The 21,372-nt window shown below is 44.4% G+C and overlaps 1 protein-coding gene across 1 annotated transcript in view; it reads left to right on the top strand.

Annotated features, from left to right (window-relative positions):
* Positions 1 to 8,821: 8,821 nt before the first annotated feature.
* The window catches only part of LOC119463487 (leukocyte elastase inhibitor-like), a 42,143-nt gene continuing 29,592 nt past the window's right edge, over positions 8,822 to 21,372 (top strand). The window contains exon 1 of the mRNA XM_037724329.1: positions 8,822 to 8,982. Coding sequence (XP_037580257.1) covers positions 8,822 to 8,982 — 161 coding nt within the window. The remainder of the gene's footprint in view (positions 8,983 to 21,372) is intronic.

Here is a 21,372-nt window from a genome sequence, read left to right as displayed (position 1 = left end):
AAATGCGGGGGCAAATTTTATTTTTTCTCAGCCTACACTGGCCTACACCATGTTTCTCAGCCGTGCGCCATGTTCTCAGCTTTTGGGGTACGATTGTTCCCAGAACTTGACAGTTTATTGACGAACCTTTCAGAGACAATTGGGCAAGTTTTCTCTTCTCAGTTGTCGCAACTTTTGCATGTTACTACGCGTCCAAATGTTCCTTCTGGAATCGCAGTTTCTGATGCAAATATAAAGAAACACCAATCAGCAGAGGCCTCGCCTCGCAGTACTGATGACACCGCAGCTCCCGCAACTCCTGTCGAACCTGAGGGCTGTAACAGTCACGATACTGGTTCAGGTACCACTGAGAACATGGATTTAGATGCTCGAACGTGTAAACGTCGTGCTTCTCGAAACTCCCCGAGAGCAACTACCCTCCATAAACTAAAAGCTAAAAAGAGTCAAAATGACAGATTAACAAAGGATAATTTCCTAAATGATAACGTTCTACAGACGGCAGTAAATACTGCCGGAATATCGTCAACATAGGTAGCTTGAAAGTGCTGCAGTGGAACTGTCGTTCCATTTTTGCGGCAGCCGCTGATCTGTTATATCTCTGTGAAGAACTTTCTCCTGATCTGATTATTTTTCAAGAAACTTGGTTATCCACAGAAAAGAGTTTTCATTTAAAGAATTATCGCAGTTTTCGTCTAGATCGCCCTTCTCGTAGAAGGGGATTAGCATTTTTCATCTCAACAAAAATTTGTCATAGAGCTATATAAGATTTGTCACCAGTCATTCTCTGCTGAAAGTGAGATTCTAGCATTGGATTTAACGCTTCCTGGATGCGCCCCATTTTCGGTAGTCAATGTTTATTTTCCTACAGGAGTTCTCAATACAGGTTCTCTCGATGCCGCGCTTGCAGCCTGCAGAAAGGATCTAATCATAGCTAGTGACTTTAATTGTCACCACGTATCATGGGGTTATCGGTCCGACTCTTGTGGTAAAAGATTGTTGGATTGGGTTTCGTCAAATAATCTTAGCTGTGTAAATTCGAGAACCCCAACTTATGTATCCAGAAAATCGCGTTCGGTGTTAGACCTAACTTTTTGCAGTTCGGGTCGTACAAATTGTTCTTGGTCTGCTATCACCTCGGCCACAAATAGCGACCATCTTCCAATTATTCTTGAAGTCATGCGACCAATTGATTTGGTCGAAAAGCATGTCCGCACCTATGTTAACTATAGTAAATTTCACGATTCACTGCGATCAGCTTTAAATAAACAGGTTGGCCGAAATGATGAAGTTAAGGCAGTTAATTTGTGTCAAGTGATAAGTGACAGTTACAAAAAATCCAGCTTCAGTATGCAGTCAACTAAAGGGGGTACTTATTCACCATGGTGGAATCCGGACTGTGAACGCGAATATAGAAGAAAGGCAGCCTGGAGAAAGTTATTGTATAATCAATGTCCACGTAATTGGAATGACCATAAATTTGTTGCAGCTACACTCAGGCAAACAGTTGAGAAAGCGAAAGAAAACTATAACACTAAAAATTACAGTTACCTATCGCAGTCTAGCAATAAAAAAGCCCTATTTAGATTTCTGCGGTGTAAAAAAATTGTTTCAGCCCCGATAAATGTAGAGTCTGTTAGCTTAACTTCCACTGAATTAGTACAATCACTGGAGGAGATTGCAAAAGGCTTAGAGCGTCGATTCACATCACTTCGCCCCTATCATATTTCCCGCGCCTGAAACAGCTAATGATTACATAGCAGTCACATTAGAAGAATTAATGAGAGTGGTAAAGATGCTGCCAGCTTCAGCCCCAGGTTCTGATGGCATAACTACAGCAATGATAAAACTATTATTCGAATTATCTCCCCAGGATTTGCTTAATCTTATAAATTTCTCGATTAAAAATGCATTGCATGGATTCATCCAGATTGGAAGGTTGCCAAAATAATTCGGCTACTCAAAAAGCCGGGTGATGGATATACAATAGATAACATTAGACCTATTTCTCTGACCTCAAATCTCGTAAAATTAATCGAGAGAGTTCTGTATGGTCATATCGATAGGTGGATAAGCGAGAACCAAATATTAAGTGATTCTCAAATAGGATTCAGGCCCGGCTGCTCAATTTGGTGTGCTCATGTTGACTTGGAGAGTCGAATTCAACTCGCTCGCCGCAACAACCAGTACGCTGCCTTAGTCACATTAGACATTGCGAAGGCGTATGAGAGTGTCGATCACAGTACCTTAATCAACAGACTCGAAAGTGTGAGTCTCCCACAGTATATAATTGCATGGATTCAAAATTTTCTAAGCGGACGCACATTTTATTGCTATCAAAATGATGTGTATTCTCACATTTACAAACAGACAAGGGGCGTTCCTCAAGGTGCAGTACTTTGCCCCGTATAATTTAATATTTTACTAAATCACATCCCGACACATCATGACGTACAGGTATACATATACACTGATGATATCGCATTTTTCTCAGTATCAAATGATATTCGTAGCTTATATAAAACTTTGCAATTGTATTTGAATCAGATTGAAATTTGGCTGAAAGGAATACAAATGTCGCTAAATGTCAGCAAAGGTGCAATAATTGTTTTTCCCTTAACTTTTCCGACCCGAATAACACTGTCGTATGGCCAGGAGATTATTCCGCAGGTGCAATATTTAAAATATCTGGGAATGATATACAGAAAAGCTTAATTGGAAGACACACATAGAATACATCGCATCTAAAGGAGCACGCGCAGTTGGTTTATTACGAAGAGTCAGCAGCAATCGTTTTGGAATGCGCATTGAGACCTTGCTGATGATTTATTGTATGTATGTCCGCCACATTCTAGAGTTTGTATGTGTGTTATTTTCTGGAGGTCCTACTTATAAATTACGCCTTCTGGTTCTTTTACAACGCGAATCACTACGTCTATGTCTCGGCCTTCCAAAATATGTAGCGAATAATATTCTTTATCATGAAACTCACCTGCCTTCTCTTCAAACTTGTTTGCGTATACTGACAGTCCAACCGTTACTGAACATATATGCTTCTCCCCAGAGACGCTTCTTCTATATGTTTATTAGAGAACCGACTGCATTCTTTGAGAGTCAATGGTCCAGACTGCATTGTCCCCAGGTAGTTTTTGTGCAGAAACTATTAGAGCCATTAGAATTATCAATCCGTGATGTGCATTTTCAAAATTTCCCTACTGCGACAGTAAGTGTTGAATTCGACGATATATTGAAGCGAGATAGGCTGGCACCTGCGGCTTTGGTGCCCCGAAGCGTTCAGGAACGTGGATGGCTTGCCTGATTTCGTCTCGCACCATCTCCGCCACAGAAAGTCGCGCGACCGGGGGCTCGACCGCCTGCATTTTTTGGAGTTCTTCTCTTATGACCGCTCTTATTAATTCTCTCAGGTCGCTGACGTCGCTTGCCAGTGTCACGTTAGGGACGCCGCTCGAAATTGAAGTCACGTTTCGGTTGTACTGCCTGGCGCGATGTTGTAGTGCCCTTTCCATTGCAGTGGCTTCAGCGAGAAAGGCCGCAAGCGTAGTCGGTGGGTTGCGGATAAGGCCGGCAAAGATTTCCTGCTTTACGCCTCGCATTAGGTGTCGAACTTATTTGTCTTCGGGCATTCAAGCGTCTGCACGTCTGAAGAGCCGAGCCATATCTTCAATGTATGTCGTGACGCTCTCATTAGGGGCTTGAATCCTTGCCTGCATCGCCAACTCCGCTCTCTCCTTTCTGTCGGCGCTGGTGTAGGCGGCAACTAACTGCCGACGAAATTCGTCCAACGATGTCAGTGTCGTCTCGTGGTTTTCGAACCACGTCTCTGCGGAATCCCCGAGAGCGTAGTACACATAACGCAGCTTGCGCTCTTGGGACCAATCGTTGAATTCGGCTACCCTTTCGAAGTGGTCGAGCCAGTCTTCGACGTCTTCAAGAGCACCTCCGTGGAACACATTGGGTGTTTGCGGCTGATGCAAAAGGACCTGTGTCGGCGCGGCAAGCGCAGCAGTAGACGGTTGGTGCATCGTCCTGGTAGGATCAGGTAGCAGACCGTGCTGTGGCTGGAGCCCCTGAAGACGACGGCTGGTACGGACGTGTACCGGGGTGAGCTCTGTCGGACTACGCACTGGTGACGAGTCAGGAGTACGCCGCGTCTCGGGCGATCGTATCATTTACCCAGCAACTCCACCAGAAAATGTCACGAAGATAGCATTCGAGACCTTGGCAAAACGGTGTTATTTTCAATGTAGGCTGACACTCGGAGAGCGCGCGTTCCAGAACACACTTCGTCGTTCTCGTTGCAGCGGCCGGCGGCTGCAGGTGCCAGCCTATCTCGCGTCATTCGTGACAATATTTTCTAATAACGCTAAACTCCTGCCTATTCGATACCTAAAAAGTTTGTTAGATGACCACCTCGAGAACCTCCAAGTAAATGCAGTAATAGCCACAGATGCTTCTGTCAGTGAAGAGAAGGCAGGAGTGGGTATTTTTTCGGCATAATTAAATTGGTCTTGCTCCCTTCGACTACCCGACTTTACGACAATATTTCAGGCGGAGTTATTAGCGATCATCGTAGCTCTACGAAAACTTCCCACATCTATTTCTTCAGCCGTAATCTTAACCGAATCCTTGTCTGTTTGCTCCGCTTTATCAGTGCCAAATTCATCTATCACTCTCTTAGAATTTCATTCATCCATCCCCCAATGTTTATGCCTTATCCATCTGGTATGGGTGCCAGGGCACGTGGGGCTCACTTTAAACGAATCTGCAGACACACTAGCAGTGACATCTCTTAACGGCCCGATACTGAGGATCCTAAGACCTTTGGCATAAGTCACTTCTGCGAGATTTAAAAAATTTTCTGTCCAAGAAGAACATGCCAAATCATGTGTACTCAATAACACCGATTTTCAGCACCTTAGGTTTCGTTGGCACCGCAGATGGTGTTCAACAAGAAAATTTGAAGTGTCGTTTAGTAGAATGCGTCGCCGCATACCAAGGCTTAATTTCTATACCCATAGGTCTGGTTTGGCACCTTCCCCTCAATGGTTTTATTGCAATGAACCCGAAACTATGGATCATTTCTTTATAGAGTGTCGTAGGTTCACCATGCATAGAAAACGGCGTCTAGAAGGTCCCCTCCACCAACTTAGATTTACCATTACGCTACCTATCATTCTATCTCTGGGGGCATTGGCACTAGGACACTGTAATAGGAACGTATGTGATGCCATATTTAATTTTGTAATGGAAACAAGGAGACTGCCATGCAAATTTTTTTCACAAGACAACAAAAATATTTCCTTCAAATTTTAAGAAGCTATTGCATGAAAATTAATAGTAACGATTAGAATTGATTTATTATCTCATTCTCAACTAAGAAACTCACATTTAGGTATCCTTCATTTTTCTTCCCACTGCCGCCTGATTCATGGCCAATCCCCCCCCCCCCCCCCCCTCGTATTGGGTTGTGCTATCTCTATAGGCACCAAACCAAACCACAGCTCAGACACCGCTGCCGCTTGATCTATCAGTGGAACGCTCACATCGGCAACATTTTCGAGCTAAAGTTGTGCATTTCGCCATGTTGTCGTTTGATAAGGAAGACAAATTAACGGAAATACACTTCTGTATTAAATAATTGGGCTTTTTTACTAAGCACATTTAAGAACAGTCTCGATATCAAACGCTTTTCTCGGTCGGTACACTTCACTCGAGTCGAGGCCACATTTTCAAGGCCTCCCTCGGCGGTGGAAAGGCGAAGTAGTGTTCATGAACTGCAACGGCGCCTTGAGTGAAGGATGGCCGGTTGCTTCAAATTGACTGAGCCGAGGAGAAGCGTTCAGTGAAGGCGTGTTTATGAATACAGGGGTATAGTATCGAATGTGGCAACACACCAGCAAGGAACAGAATTAGACCCCAAAAAGTTACCAAAAGACGCACAAAGGATAAGCATAGAGACATTAAAATTTGGCACATAAATATGCAGGGTGGTCGCAAGCAGGGAAAATGGCCGAAAATTCAAACGCAGCTGAATCGAGCAAAATATTTAAAATGCGCGAAGACTGAACACAAACATAGACACACACACAAAGTGCAAACTCCAAGTGGCTTTATTTCTTGAAGGCAGGGAATTTATAATTATCATCATCAGCCTATATTTATGTCCACTGCAGGATGAAGGCCTCCCCCTGCGATCTCCAATTACCCCTGCCTTGCACTAGCTGATTCCAACTTACACCTGCAAATTGCCTAACTTCACCACCCCACCTTGTTTTCTGCCGTCCTTGACTGCACTTCCCTTCTCTTGGTACTCATTCTTTAACTCTAATGGTCCACCGGTTATCCATACTACGCATTACATGGCCTGCCCAGCTCCATTTTTTTCTCCTAATGTCAATCAGAATATCGGCTATCCCCGTTTGCTCTCTAATCCACACTGCTCTCTTCCAGTCTCTCAACGTTAGACCTAACATTTTTCGTTCCATCGCTCTTTGTGCGCTCCTTAACTTGTTCTCGAGTTTTTTTGTTAACCTCCAATTTTTGCACCATATGTTAGCGCCGGTAGAATGCAATGATCGTACACTTTTATTTTCAACGACAGTGGTAAGCTCCCACTTAGGATTTGGCAATGCCTGCCACATGCACTGCTGCCCAATTTTATTCTTCTGTAAATTTCCTTCTCATGATCGGAGTTGCCCTGTCAGTAAAGGACCTAGATAAACATACACCTTTACAGACTCCAGAGGCTAACTGGTGACCCTGAGTTCTTCCCTTGCCAGGGCATTGGGCATTATCTTTGTCTTCTGCATATTAATCTCTCACACTTTCTCGGTTAAGCTCCTCAATAATTTGTTGTAATTCATTCCCATTGTTGCTGAATAGGAGAGTGTAATCTGCAAACCGAAGGTTTCTGCGATATTCGCCGTTGATCCTCCCTTCTAAGCCTTCCCAGTCTAAGAGCTTGAATACTTCCTCTAAGCATGCAGTGAATAGCATTGGAAAGATTGTGTCTCCTTGCCTGACCCGTTTCTTGATAGGTAATTTTCTACTTTTCTCGTGGAGAATCAAGGTAGCTGTGGGATCTGCGGATTTTTACTAAGATATCTACGTATGCCTCCTGTACTCCTTGATTACGCAACGCCTCTGTGACTGCTGGTATCTAATAAATCAAATGCATTTTCATAATCTATGAAAGCCATATCTGAAGCGCCCATAATTTAGCAGTGTAAGTTTTGAAGTGGTTGTGTGAGATGTTTACTTAAAAACAACAGAAAACCCCGTGCATCTTGCGGCTTGTTGTAATGAATAATCGCCATTGCTTTGGAACAGAAAAAAAGATTTTTGGCCGATCCTTCCAAAGTCAGCAAGAACTATGGTTGATGAGGTCATCATCATCATCATCTAGACAGAATGATGAAAAGAAGCAATGCCTTTACAAATCCTATTTTGCCTGTTTGGGCAACTGATAACATCGTCATCCATACTTCCATTTGGATGCCACAGGTCGCCTGTATTGCAGTTTACAAATTTATTAAGGTGAAAGCCTTATACGTCTCATTTTTCTGTTGACCTTCAAAGTCCTTGTGCGAAAACCGTGTCGTCGAGGCGAAATCATACAGGCGAGTTAAAGGCAGAGAGGCATGAGCTGACGACTAAGCAAATTAAGAATGATTAAATGAATTAAGAATGATAAAACAGCCAATTAGGAAAAATGAAAAAGCGAATGAAAAGTAATCAAAGCGAAATAACATGGATGATTAAGGAAATTCAGTGGAATTAAACGAAATAAGATGACGTATCAGCGCATTAATAGGGATATACCAAGATGGCGAATTGGGCTAGTTGATGCACGTTTATATTTTTAGATTGACGCGCACCGTAGACACGAACACAGATCCTTTCTGAGTCCTTCTCTGCATTGCGCTTCAATCCAAGTCAATTAAGAGGGATGGCTCAGCGAATGAGGGTGATGACAGAGCGATTAAAGTGGATGACTCAGGAAAAAAATAATAAGTGGCTGAATCGGCGTCTTAAGAAGGATGACTCAGCGATATAAGGTGATGACTTGTAGAGCACATGATAGAGAGAGAGAGAAAAAGACGTTGTTGCTGTTGTTGCCTCAAAACATGGCTCGTTCTGCAGCACGGGGCTCAAACCCAACTGACCTTTTATTTCTTCGGTTCCCAGCCAACTAAGCTCCCGCGCCGTTCGTGGTATCGCCTGACCTCGTCTTCTTTCCTAGAGCGAACGGGTCGATGTCGCTGGCGCTACAGACTAAGCGAATAAAGTGAATGACTCCGCAAAAAAAAAGAAAAAAAAAAGCGTTCGTTATGTGTCTGTCTTTAATGCATCAGCACCTGGGCTTTCCCCTTCAAGTTGTCTTAGGGGTGACATTAGAGATCCTGGCAATTTTTAGTGTCATAATGTAACTGCCCCGTTAAATTTTCAGAAGCTTCCCATTGCTTCTTTTATTACTTAAATTTAAATTACTTGTCTCGCTTCCTCAGCATTATTTCGACTCAATTTTGAAATTGTTTTATCTCTCACCCATGCTATGGTAATTCAAGTTCTAATTTGGTTCTAACATTTTTCGCCAACTAAACACACTTCTAAAGCGGTCTTCTTCTTCTGGATTGCCGCGCGCGTAGTGGGTAACAGGCACTGTTTGGAAGCCAGAAGAAGAACAAATCCGTGGTGCCGCGTTTACGGTTCATTAGCCGATCCCTCACAGTGGCTTGCGCCTGTTCACTCAGGAACACGAACCAAACTTGTAAGCGGCAGCTGTTATAGCGGTCAGCAAAGCATGGGTCAGAAGACAAGTCGACAGGCCAGCGACAGGGTTCCCGAGTCGACGCCTGCTGGCGAACATAGCCCAGTCCGTAGGCAAGCGGGCGGCGGATCCTCTGCCACACCGACAGCCGATGCCCTAATCTATGAGGACGTCAGCCAATCTTCTAGTGGATGGTGAGTTACGCTGTAGAATATGTCAAAAATGGAACTGCTGGCGCACACTAAGGAAATCGATGCTGCGCTTCATACTAGCAGGCGATGCTAAGAAGGCGAGAGGTATAATTCCTTCACTGCTCGCATTACCGTCCAGAACGTTAATAGACACAATGGTAGCTGTGTTAGAATTTGACTAATCATCAACTACCATGCTTTTGTCGCGCAAAATTAGGCATAAATTAGCGTGCATGTAGTCGCGTAACTAAACCTTTTTACCACCGAACAAGGGGAGTGACAGGCTCCTGCCAGAGCGACCGAATATAATACGTCGCACACATATACCTTATATCCATGGGATCCCATGAACATATACCAAGAGCACGTGTACAAGACTAGCACCGTTTCACTAATGTTACACCGTCGGCTCTTAATTCCCAGTCAAGCAAGGAGATGCTTGACTGGGAATAAGTTAATAAGTTTATATTTGTGCAGTACAGCGTGCGTCCTGGTTTTCAGAAAATAAATGCATTTTGTCTTTGGCTCTCTAAAGGCAGTGAGGATTCTAGCATATAACGAAGAAAACACCTAATATTGGGATGTCCTTCAAATGATGCTGAAAATATCTGGTGCACAGAAACACAAGCAAGTGCATCCTTATCACAATGTTCATTATCGTAAAAAGACATTTCTTGCTTAGTGCAGTATATAAAAAAAAGCGGCCGCTCTACAATTCATATGTTTCTGATGTGAAGCCGCAATAGTAATTTAGTGAAAAGAGCAATGGCGCCGCCTATCGTCGGTATGGCGAACCACTGAGTATATTACCACATGTAATTGTTTTAACTTTCACCGGTGACCGATTTTCACTAAAGTCCCTATATAAGAAAAGTACCGCCATCCTTTGATCAACGCCGCTCCTCTCTCTCCTGTATCTCCGATTGGACGATGATAGCGCGCGTTTCACTTCTTTATATTTTGTTTTTTTTTCCGCCTCAGAGCCATGTTGAAAGTCCTCTGCGCAGCCGCAGTCGCCGGTGGCGGCGCGCGCCCGGCCGGAAAGCTTCAACGTAGACTTTCTAGGTGCGCCACCGTCGACTTGGCTTTCGCAAGCAAAAAGTAAATAAAAAATCGAGCGCTTTAGGAGAGGCGGCGGCGGAGGAAAGAGTAGATGGCGGTACATTTCTTATATAGTGACTTTACTTTTCACCGGCTAACAAACTTTAAACGCAATCGCTCGACGCGGGACGCGCCTGCATGTATCGGAAATTTCTCGAACGTTATCGATGCTTCTATCCGCATTGTCTGTTGTCACCGACAATGTAAATATACCTGGTAGCGAAGCTTCCATAGAAGCCCATACGTTCAAAACATGGCGGTTCATCGGCGGTTCATGGGGCTTAGAGCCATCTGTGTGAGGAGGGAACACTTCCGGCGGAATAAAAAATTATTTGACCTCATATCCGTTAAAAACAGAAGTGATGTCATTTTTTTTCAAAGGCGCGAAATTTGTTTTCGGAGGCCTTCCATTGTAGCTGTATATTCAAATGCCCCGCGATTCGACTTGATGGGCGTTTAGAGATTTCAGTGCGGAGAGCGATGCAGGAAAAGATCATCCGTGCGGGTGTCGAAATCGCATCGCTGCACAGAAGACACTTTCATTGGAGGCCGACGAACGCTTTGGGCGTAGAGTGCTGGTCCTTTCGTCGGACGCCAAGCCCGTCGGCCAGCGCAGTCCACCGAAAACAACTAAACAATTATCTGGCGGTCGCAACTCACTACTTTTGACTGAACAGGTTAAGAAACAATGAAACTGTTCGCATCACGAAATTCAGACAAACGTCGACAATCAAAGCAACACGAGGAACCGTCAACTTTTACGAGCGCGCCTTTCTGCCCACTTCAATAGTTACATTGCATTGCAAGTGATAGCGGCGTCAACGCCCGCCGCTATCGGTAGGCGCCCTTACGGTGGGCGCCGAAAAAAGATATTTATTGATAATGATCTGGTAAAATAGATTTGTTGTTTTCTCGCCATGCGTATATAAAATTGATTAGAAATTTTATTTTCGTTGAATGAATGTAACTGTGTCTCGCTTTAATTAAAAAACGTTTTTATCTTTCCAAATATTTGTTCCCTGCAAACAAAGTCGCGCTTCAAACGCTGCTCCCATAATCTCCCTTGTAGATGTCGGTGACAATTCGTTCTGAACCGCTTTTTGCCCGAAGCTTCGCGACCTATGTGGATCGACCTTGGTCACCGACGCTTATGTAATCTGATTGTATACGAGCGACGCGAATTGTCTAGTACATTCTGGAAGACACGCGGGCACCAGGGATACTCTGGAACCTTCGATGACTCATGTATAAACGCCTACGTGCTTCGCCGCTGATGAGATTTCGACGATCGCCGACTGTGTTCGCCGCTATCGTAGTGTTACGAGTGCAACTTGCTTTAGTGGGCACAGGTTCGCCCAATAAAAAGTCTGTTTCGTCATTCACAGTTTTGCGACTGCTTTCTTCACCATCACTACTACGTGAAAATATCGTCCCTGGCCACAACAGTGAAGAGTGATGCAACAGTTACATTACAGCATAATGTACTAGAATACTGGAAAGTGTGTCGTCCATAGCGAGACTGCACAAAACGAGGGGTTTGCCGCCGCGATGAAAGTCGATAAAGGCGGTGTTCACAACAGGCGCGTTACGACACATTTGATATCCAATACTCTTACTGCTTCTGCTATTCCGGCAGTTTGACTATGGCGGCCTTTTAAAGGACCCCTCAACAGGCCAAATAGCAAATTTTGGTTATACGCTTGAAGTTGTGAAGGCCCCTCCAGGGAGCGTTTTACAGGAAGAATTTTTGCAATTGGTTCATTAATAACTGAGATAGAAACAGTTCAGTGGCAGAAACCCGTGATTTCAGGAGTTGAGTGTCACCGCCAACAAGGACACTCTCTCCACTTGGCCGTTCTAGCCTCCACAATCGAAATTACTTCCCTGCGTTCTCCCATATACCAGAGCTGGAGGATCGCATGACGCAGACGTCATGGGCCCCGCCTTCTTTTTTTTTTCTCTCCTATTTTTTTTTTTTTTTTTTGCTGCGCGGCTCAGTTCCGCTGGCGGTCGCGATTGCGAGCTCTTTCTTTTGCCTTATTTTGCGAAGCGCACGATTTCGCACGCTGTGCACGAGAACACCTGACTAGCGGTATAACCGCCGTATTCAGAAATGCAACTTGGCTTGAAGCCCAAGCTTGACTTGATTTAAAGGACGCCTGGCGTGAACATGCCGTGGACACTCATTGCGTTTGCTTCGGCACGTTCACAATAGGCGTCACTTAAGTCAAGCACGGACTTGAAGTGAAGTTGCATTTCTGAATACGGGGGTAAGTGAGTGCTATATGATAAAACCCCTATATATAAAAAGTAGCGCCATCCACTTCCCTCGTCCTCCGTTCCACTATCGCGCTCGGCGCGACCAGCGCGATCGAGGCGCGATATCGACAGTGGCGCCGCCTGCGTCGGGCCTGCCGTGGCAGACGACAGCTTACGCGCTACCAGAGGAAATCCGAGGAAAACTTCGATCGCGCCCTGCGGAGAAGTTTTTGAGGCGCGATTTTGCTTCGTCAGTCAGTAACTGGTCTTAATAATGCCGTTGTGGAAGTAGCAACGCGACGATGCGAGACGGCGCAAATATCAAGTGTGCAGCAAGCGTTTGCGCACGCCGGATGGTAAACAAAAAAAAAACGCCTTTTGCCCTCGCCTTGTCGGTTGCGGCAACTTAAGGCGCAGCAGCATCCTATCACAACGAAGTTCTTGTCCCTAACACGTTTGATCCGTTTGCGCGTGCAGCACTTTCGTCGCACAGGCCCGATAATGGCAGTCGGAGCGCGCTGGAAAGAAAAACATATACAAAAGCGCAACGCGTGCTTCCACGTGACATGGATTGGCCAATGGGGGAGCGGAGGAGGCTGGGGCGACAGGAGGCGGCGAGAAGGAAACGCCGGGGTGAGCGCGGTGGCGGCAAGATCTAAGAATGGCGCTACTTTTTATATATAGGGGCTTTACTATACGAATACTGAGGCAGATGCAAGCGGATCACACAGCATGATCGCGCTCTCGATCACGGTAGAAAATGACATGGTTTCGCTCTCAAGGCGCGCGACTGCACGATATAGCAACAAGCAGACGAAACGGGAATACATCTTTCTTGCTACGGTACGAAGTAACACAATCGGTTTGTAGGTTCTTTATTTATCTCAACTTTAATTCGTCTACTGAAGCAGCAGATCAACCAGATAACTGCTGTCGACTTTAATGATTCTCGAAGTCACGTGTCACTGACAGTGGCGTCACAGCACGGCGATGTACGTGGTGCACTTGCGATATATACGTCACTCTCCGGCTGGAAGCGCGGCGCCCGCGAGGATAAGTGCAAACGGCAGTTGGTTTGAAATTGCAGCTCTTTCCGCGGCGCATAGCGATGCAATATTAAGCAGACGCGATCGTAAGCGCTCATTGTATGCACTGCGCTTGTAAGCTCAAAATGGCCAGTCCTGGTGAGGGGCCCTTTAATACGAAAGCTGTCTGTGCCACTTCCTTTAACTTTTAAAATGCTGCTGCTGTCTTGCCCGCCACGCCGGGATGTGGTTCAGAGCGTGTGCATACATGCACACTAAACACAAATAATCCCAGATGGGAGTAAATGCCTCGTCGCCGAGCGCATTCCCGAATGAGAGTTTAATATACTCCATTCATATGGAGTTTTAGTAAACTCCATCTCTCAAGAATTGTTATGGTGTTCAAATAAGATAAATATTACTTCATTTCTCTCGGGAGTTTTTACGGTGTTCCAATTGGAGTCAATATTCCTTCGTGTACGGAAGGGGTTTTTAGGTATCCTAATTGAAGTGAATATTACTTCATTTTTTGAGGGAGTCTTTAAGTGTTTAAACTGGAGTGAATATTCATTTCTCCGGTGAGTCTTTAAGTGTTTAAATTGGAGTGAATATTACTTCATTTCTGGAAAGTGTTCTTGAGGTGTTGCAAACGGAGTCAATGCTAATCCATTTATGAAGCGTTTCTTGAGATTTTGATGTATTATTTATACTTTTTTGCCTGCAATGAATTGGAGCAGCAGCTATCGTGCCGTGGCTTCAGGACACTTATTAATGACCTATGAAGTAATGCAGGTGCTATGTTTTGTGCCGGTAACAACATTTACCGTAGCTTATTTTGTTTTCCACCTTCTTAGTTAGATTTTGAATGTACTTATAATACTTCACTGGAGACTAATATAGAATTGAATTATAGTAAGAGCATTTTTCTACCTATCTAGTTAACTGTCCTTTCTCGGCTAGTCAACTCTGTTCAATAACGTAAATCGAAACGCGAATTCAGCACAAATAAAACGACCGCAGTTGCGCTTTCATGTACGCGAGAGTATGTGACATTGACAAGATTCAAGTTCGCACGATGATATTTCTTGATACCATTAGACCATTAGCGAATGGAATACTTGACAGGAGTACATTATCGTCTATGTATTTCTTCTTAGCATTTCAACGCACGTTATGATTTCATGAAGAAAATAAAATGCAGTTGTCCGGGTAGCAGTATAAAGTATATTTTATTATCTGTAGACCTTACAACATCACACGGGAGACAAAACATTGAGGGAAACACAGCATTCGAGGAAAATTACACGTAATACGAGCATGTTGCTTGGAATGATACATATCAATTAACGATATTAGCATATCAATAATAATAACATAACGCACATTTAATAAACAAATGCGCACCACAACAACACAATGCAGATGTACTGATGGAAGGAAGCGCTCACAACATTGAATGACAAAACGGTGCGTAGCCAACTCGAACAATTGCTCTAGTGAACCATATAAACTATCGTACTCCTTAAATTGGGGGAACCACATTTAAAACAAGAAATGTAATTTACTTAGAAAAAAATCAGCTTAACATGGCAGCCGACCTACAAACTTTTTCAAAAGGTTTATACTCTATATGTGACATTGTGAGAAGTCCAGGGAAAAGAAGCGGAATGCGGGAGATGGCGATTCAAGACGATGAGTAACACGATAACAAGGTGAGAGCAGGAGCCAACGTTTCGACAAGTGCACTTGTCTTCTTCAAGGCGACATATGCTCGCCTCGGCACAGTATATATAGGTAGGGTTCTTCTAAAGGGGAGAGAAGGTAAGGCGGGTGGGTGAGGTAACGAGCGAGTGTGTGTTAGCGGCGAGGGTGTCGAATTGAATAATGCACTTTTGTCCGGCCGCTTTATCCGGCCGCTTTTATCTCCTTCCTAAAATACATAAGGTTCCCGTAAAAGAAATATTTACAGCAGAAATCCCAGGCAGGCCTATAGTATCAAATAACAACACACCTACCGAGTCACTATCTAAATTCTTAAATCACCATCTGTCAAACATCCCAACCACCCTACCATCATTTGTTCAAGATACGCCCCACTTCCTTCGAATTATCGACTCGATTAACACTAACCAAATTTCTCCGACCGTGCTATTCTAGTAACTTTAGATGTTTCTGGTCTTTATACTAACATACCCATTCGGGAAGCAATTGAAGCCGTGTCGAAGTCCCTCGCAATCAATCCTCAAGCGCACGCTCCCGAAGTTTACCTGTGACTTCTAGAGGTAGTTCTTACGCTCAACTATTTCGGATTCGATTCTATTCACTACCTACAAACTTTCGGCACAAGCATGGGAACACCGTTCGCTCCAACGTATGCCAACATTTTCATGGGACAGCTTGAAGCAAACCTGATAAAATCATACCCTTTAAAACACCACACCTACTTGCGTTACATTGACGACATATTCATAATATGGGAACACGGAACAAACGCGCTAACCGACCTAATTAGCCATTTCAACCGTTTCAACCGCTTTCACCCGAGTATTAAGTTTACTGCTCACCACTCTCCTAGACAGATCAACTTCCTCGACACGACGGTTTACATAGAAAATGGAAAACTGCGAACAACACTTTACCGGAAGCCTACGGATAGCCAGCAGTATTTAGACTACACCAGTCATCACCCACGACATTGCGAGCGAGGAATTTTTGTCGGGCAAGCGAAACGAATAACAAGAATCTGTAGCGACGACAACGATTATATCCACCACCTAAATGACCTTAACGTAACGCTAGCGAAACGAAACCATCCACTAATTCCTCTCGACCAGGCTTATGACGTCGCGTCAAGATTAGAGAGGCAGTCGGCATTAGCTCAGCAACAACCTATACCCGAATCTGATAGACCACCAGCCTTTATAACAAAATATTCAAACGGCCTCCTAAACATAAACAACATCCTACGAAAATACCACCCGATATTATCAAGTAACGAGCGTCTGAGAAAAGCGTTCCCGGATGTACCAAGGGTTACCTATCGCCGCAACATAAACTTTAAAGACATGTTGGTGCATTCAAAAGTCAACCAACATCATTCCCCCGTTATAAAAGCATGTTCTCGCCCCAGGTGCAAAACCTGCAAGCACCTTCAAAGTGACCTTAAAATTAAAAGCACCGCAAATGGCTACACACACGATTTGAAAACTAGCTTTACTTGCACTAGCTCCGATTTAATTTATATGCTTGAGTGTTCCTTCTGTAATAAGCAATATATCGGTGAAACGGGACAATCAATGAACATCAGGCTAAACGGACATCGCGCAGACACAGCTAAAAAGCTTCCCAAAGCCGTTGCCGAGCATTTCAACCAATCAGGTCATAACTTTTGTGAACTTAAAATCTACATACTACAGTCAAATTTTCGTTCTGCGCGAGACAGAAAATATAGAGAATCGTTCCTCATTCATAAGTTCAAGACATATCAACGAATGGACATGAACGTTTCAAAGGGAGCTTTAGAATCTATTCACTATGCTAAATTGAAAAGCATAGGCAACAGCACTTAGTTATGGTTCATTGAGTTGCTTAGTTTTTCTTTTTTTCCTTATTCGATTGTCAATTATATTCCAACCTCCCTGTACTTTCACTCCATCCTTTCGTTCTTTTATCTACATATTTCGCCCCCCCCCCCCCTTTACATTTTTTTGTGAGCCCGAACAACATTTTTCTGCCGCTACTTTTATTCTCCCTGTCTGACACGATAGTTCACTGAACTGCAGTGGAGCAGACACTCCCCCCCCCCACGTCGTCCAGACCCCTTCCATGAAAATAGGAACCTGCCATGACACGTCAACCTGCGAACACACGGCGCTGCCTCAAACTCCTCCACCGACTATCAGTAGTGCATTCACCCTCGCCGCTAACACACTCTCGCTCGTTACCTCACCGACCCGCCTTACCTTCTCTCCCCTTTAGAAGAACCCTACCCATATATACTATGCCGAGGAGAGCATATGAGGCCTTGAATGAAGACAAGTCCACGTGTCGAAACGTTGGCTCCTGGTCTCACCTTGTTCTCGCGTTACTCATCATTGTGAGAAGTCCGTAGATAATCCCGTATTTCAAAATTGTATGGAGCTGGAGTCTTCCTAAATCAATGACGACAGAAGTCAGCAAGTGAACACGCCCAAACGACACCTACAGAAAATTTGACAGCCTAATAACTTGCAAGTTAACGATCGTGCCCATTGACCATACCACTTTTAGAGTGCCTGAATGGTATCCTCCTCGCCGAGAGAGGGAGAACACGCAGGAACGCTAGCGACAATGGACTACGCCACATTCCGGTGGGATCAGTGTCCACAAAACCTGCCCAACGCTTGTCGGAGTGATGAGAGGCGACGATTGTTCTCGCCTCCCCAACTTATTTGCAATCCCCATGCTTCGCGTCGCCTTGAAATTAGTGGCGCATCTGTGCCTGCCTGCGCGCAGACCGATGTCAAAACGCCACAAGCAAGTATATGCAAGCGCTGCTGCAACAAAACTATATGTACACGGACACACATGAAAGCTTTCATGCGTGTAAGATTTCACGAAAAAGCAGCGACATACACACATAGTGAAAACGCACGCGCTCACACACGCGCACATACACTCCAGCAAAGTGCGCACGCGCTCTTTCCTCCCGCCCGCACACCCAAGCACAGACACGTTATTTTATCATCAGCCCACATTGTAGTATTCTAATGGTCTTTTCAGCTTGAAGCGAGTTGCTAAAGAAAGCGGTAGCGCCATATTAAAGGAACCTGCTTCGCTACGTGTAACACGTAACGCGACGGTGGAAACGTTCAGGCTCACCTGGTTCATGCAGCATCGCCCGCCATTCTCGAACAATATTATTCTTGCACGCTGGGACCAAGGCGTCCATTAGGGCAGAAGTAAACGCCACAACTCCGAATGCAAGTACCACTAGCTATGTACATCGCGCATGAAAAATCGTTTCACCACGGTCACCACGTTTCACCTGAGGTGACTGATGCGAGGTTGGCTCCGGTGGACCAGGCTCGTCGGGCGTGATTGAATGATATTGCGGCGGCCCGGCCTAGAGCAGGTGTCAATGGATGTTAGGCTTAAAATCGCGTCTTCATGCCGTCGTCGACGAGGCGGCCGGAATCTCCGTCGTGTGCGGCGTGCTGAGGAAGACATCGAGATGTCGTTGCTGCCACGGTGACGCCAAATGCTCACAGAAACGGCGGCTGATTATCCGAAGTAGTATCCATGAGAAATGCACGAAAGAAGAGAAATATGCAGAGCCGAAAAGGACCCGAATGTGCCTAGTATGCGACTGCCGCACTAGCCTCGATTTTACTCCATTTAGATATGAGATTTCTCGTGAGGGAGAAAACTCTCCTTTAAGACCGATTTTACTACATCTATGAGTGCTGGGAATGAATTCACGTTTTTATATTGAATACGTTCCCGCTGATGAAATTAGATTTGGCGCCGAGGAGTTTAAAAAGGTTGCGCGTCGTATCACTTGCCTATGCCGGCTGTAAGTTGTGTTTATAGTGCACGGAGGAAATCCATTTTCACTCCATTTCACGGCACGAGGTTTTCGCATTGATAAATTCCATTTTTTTTTAAATGGAGTGATATCAGGTCATTTCGTTTTTTATTCCATCATTTCGGGAAGGAGGTAAAATCATGGTTTTATGTTTTTTTACTCCATGTTGATGCAGTAAATACAGGGTGTTTCAGCGAACACTTTCAAAATTAATTTAAGGTTGCCTGTGGCAGATATCTCAATTCTAGTTAATGAGCTGGTCTACTCAAAGAGGCGGACATTACATGCACAAAAAATTGAAATACATAATCGACTAATCAACAAAAATTCACTAATTAACTTTTAAACTAATTACCTGATGGCCTACATTGCAATTTACAAATTGTAGCCGTGGAGTTCGCAAGGCGGATCCACTTGAAATTAATTCTCAGGATGGCAGCAGTTTCGGGATATTAATTCCCGAACTTTGCGGCGAAATGCATTGGCGTTCCAGTTAGTTTCTTAACAAAACGTAGCTTTATGCATTGAAGCACAAAATTAACTGGAACGCCAATTGATTTCTCCGCAAAGTTCTGGAATTAATATCTCGAAACTGGTGTCATCGCAAGAATTCGTTCCAAGTGGATCCGCCTTGCGAACTCGACGGCTACAATTTGCAAATTGCCATATGGGCCATCAGGTAATTAGTTAAAAACTTAATTAGTTAATTTTTGTTATTTATTCGATGATGCATTTCAATTTCTTGCGCAAGTAATGTCCGCCTCTTCGAGTAGACCAGCTCATGAACTAGAATTGTGCTATTTGCCACAGGCAACCTTTAAGAGTTTTTGAAAGTGTTCGCTGAAACACCCTGTATATTGGCCGATGGACTTTTAAAAGGTATTAAACCATAAAAACCCACATTTCAGGCTCTTGTATAGCACTAAACGGTGATTAACTTCAACATTCGCCGTAACCATCACCAATAATTGTGAATCGACGCAAACAGCACAGAAAGTTTCGCTTACATAGGTTTCCACAGTATGTTGGATCCGCATAATTATTTTATCCATCATTTATCTCTGCAGAACTAATAACTGGGCTCGAAGAGTCGTTTACATTGAAATCTAGCAGCAGAGAGACCAATTCGCTAGGTATGTCTGACTTCGAAGAATATTTACTAAGTGCCATAGCCTGTACCCTGTGCAAACAAGAAAAAAAAAAAAACGCACGCCCACTACGTAGAAATCTATGTCCTCTTTTTTGTCCGTCTTTACGGGAAGACAAGAAAGAATTCCAAGAGACCACAGCTTAAACACGTAATCAGATGTCTTGTTGTTGTGATGGTGAAAAGCATGACGTCCAGAACTGTAATTCTCGGATCTAATTGTCGTTTAGTCGAAAACGTACACCACACCACTAACGCGGACAACATTCACACATTTTTGTTACCCTATATAAAGCGCCACTTGCGCCAAGCAGTAACTGTAACATTGCTTAGCCGGTGAAAAACGGTCACCGGAAAGTACAAACAATGACCCGCCGTGGTTGCTCAGTGGCTATGGTGTTGGGCTGCTGAGCACGAGGTCGCGGGATCAAATCCTGGCCACGGCGGCCGCATTTCGATGGGGGCGAAATGCGAAAACACTCGTGTACTGAGATTTAGGTGCACGGTAAGGAACCCCAGGCAGTCCAAATTTCCGGAGTCCCCCACTATACTGCGTGCCTCATAATCAGATTGTGGTTTCAGCACGTAAAACCCCATAATTAATAAATTAATTTAGTATAAACAATGTACAGGTGTTAATAAGACCATGTGCTTGTGATTGTGAGAGAAGCATATGTTTCTTTAAACGCGCATTAAAGGTTCTTATAAAACTGTCCGCCCTCCTCTGGGCGGACAGAATAAAGCGCAAGGCATGCCGACGTGGAGGTTGTTCGTCTCTCACGACGTATGCTGAGCACAGCTGCTGCAGACAGCGCCGTATCGCGGCGTCCTCGCCGGAAGAACGCTGTCTCCGCCTCCGCTTGGCACACTTCATTAGAGGTATAGAAATATTTTCTTGCAGTGTCGGCGCCAGATGGCACATACTTCAGATTTGTTTCTCCTAAAGAGGCGCGAATATTTGATGGGCAAGTTGTATTAAGGACACCGCCAAAAGCGACTTGCTTAGTCAAGATTCAATAAAATATTCTAGAAGCATGCAAAAATCATTCATAAATGTACTCCGTCGTCGTCATTTCTCGGCACAACCAAATGAAGTGTGGCTTCATGCTACTTCCTTGGCGACGAAAATATTCTCATATGCGGTGCGCTAAACAAAAACACTTGCGACGAAGTGTGACATACGGGCAGAAAGGGACACACCTGCGAATAAAGTGTAATGTGACATGTTCGTTTATTGTTCATGCACGCCACATTATCTTGACGACAACGTTGAAAGCCGTTGTTATGTGATTTCA

This window comes from Dermacentor silvarum, chromosome 9 (assembly GCF_013339745.2).
Source record: "Dermacentor silvarum isolate Dsil-2018 chromosome 9, BIME_Dsil_1.4, whole genome shotgun sequence".
Taxonomy (NCBI): domain Eukaryota; kingdom Metazoa; phylum Arthropoda; class Arachnida; order Ixodida; family Ixodidae; genus Dermacentor; species Dermacentor silvarum.
This window is presented reverse-complemented; position numbering and strand designations above follow the sequence as displayed.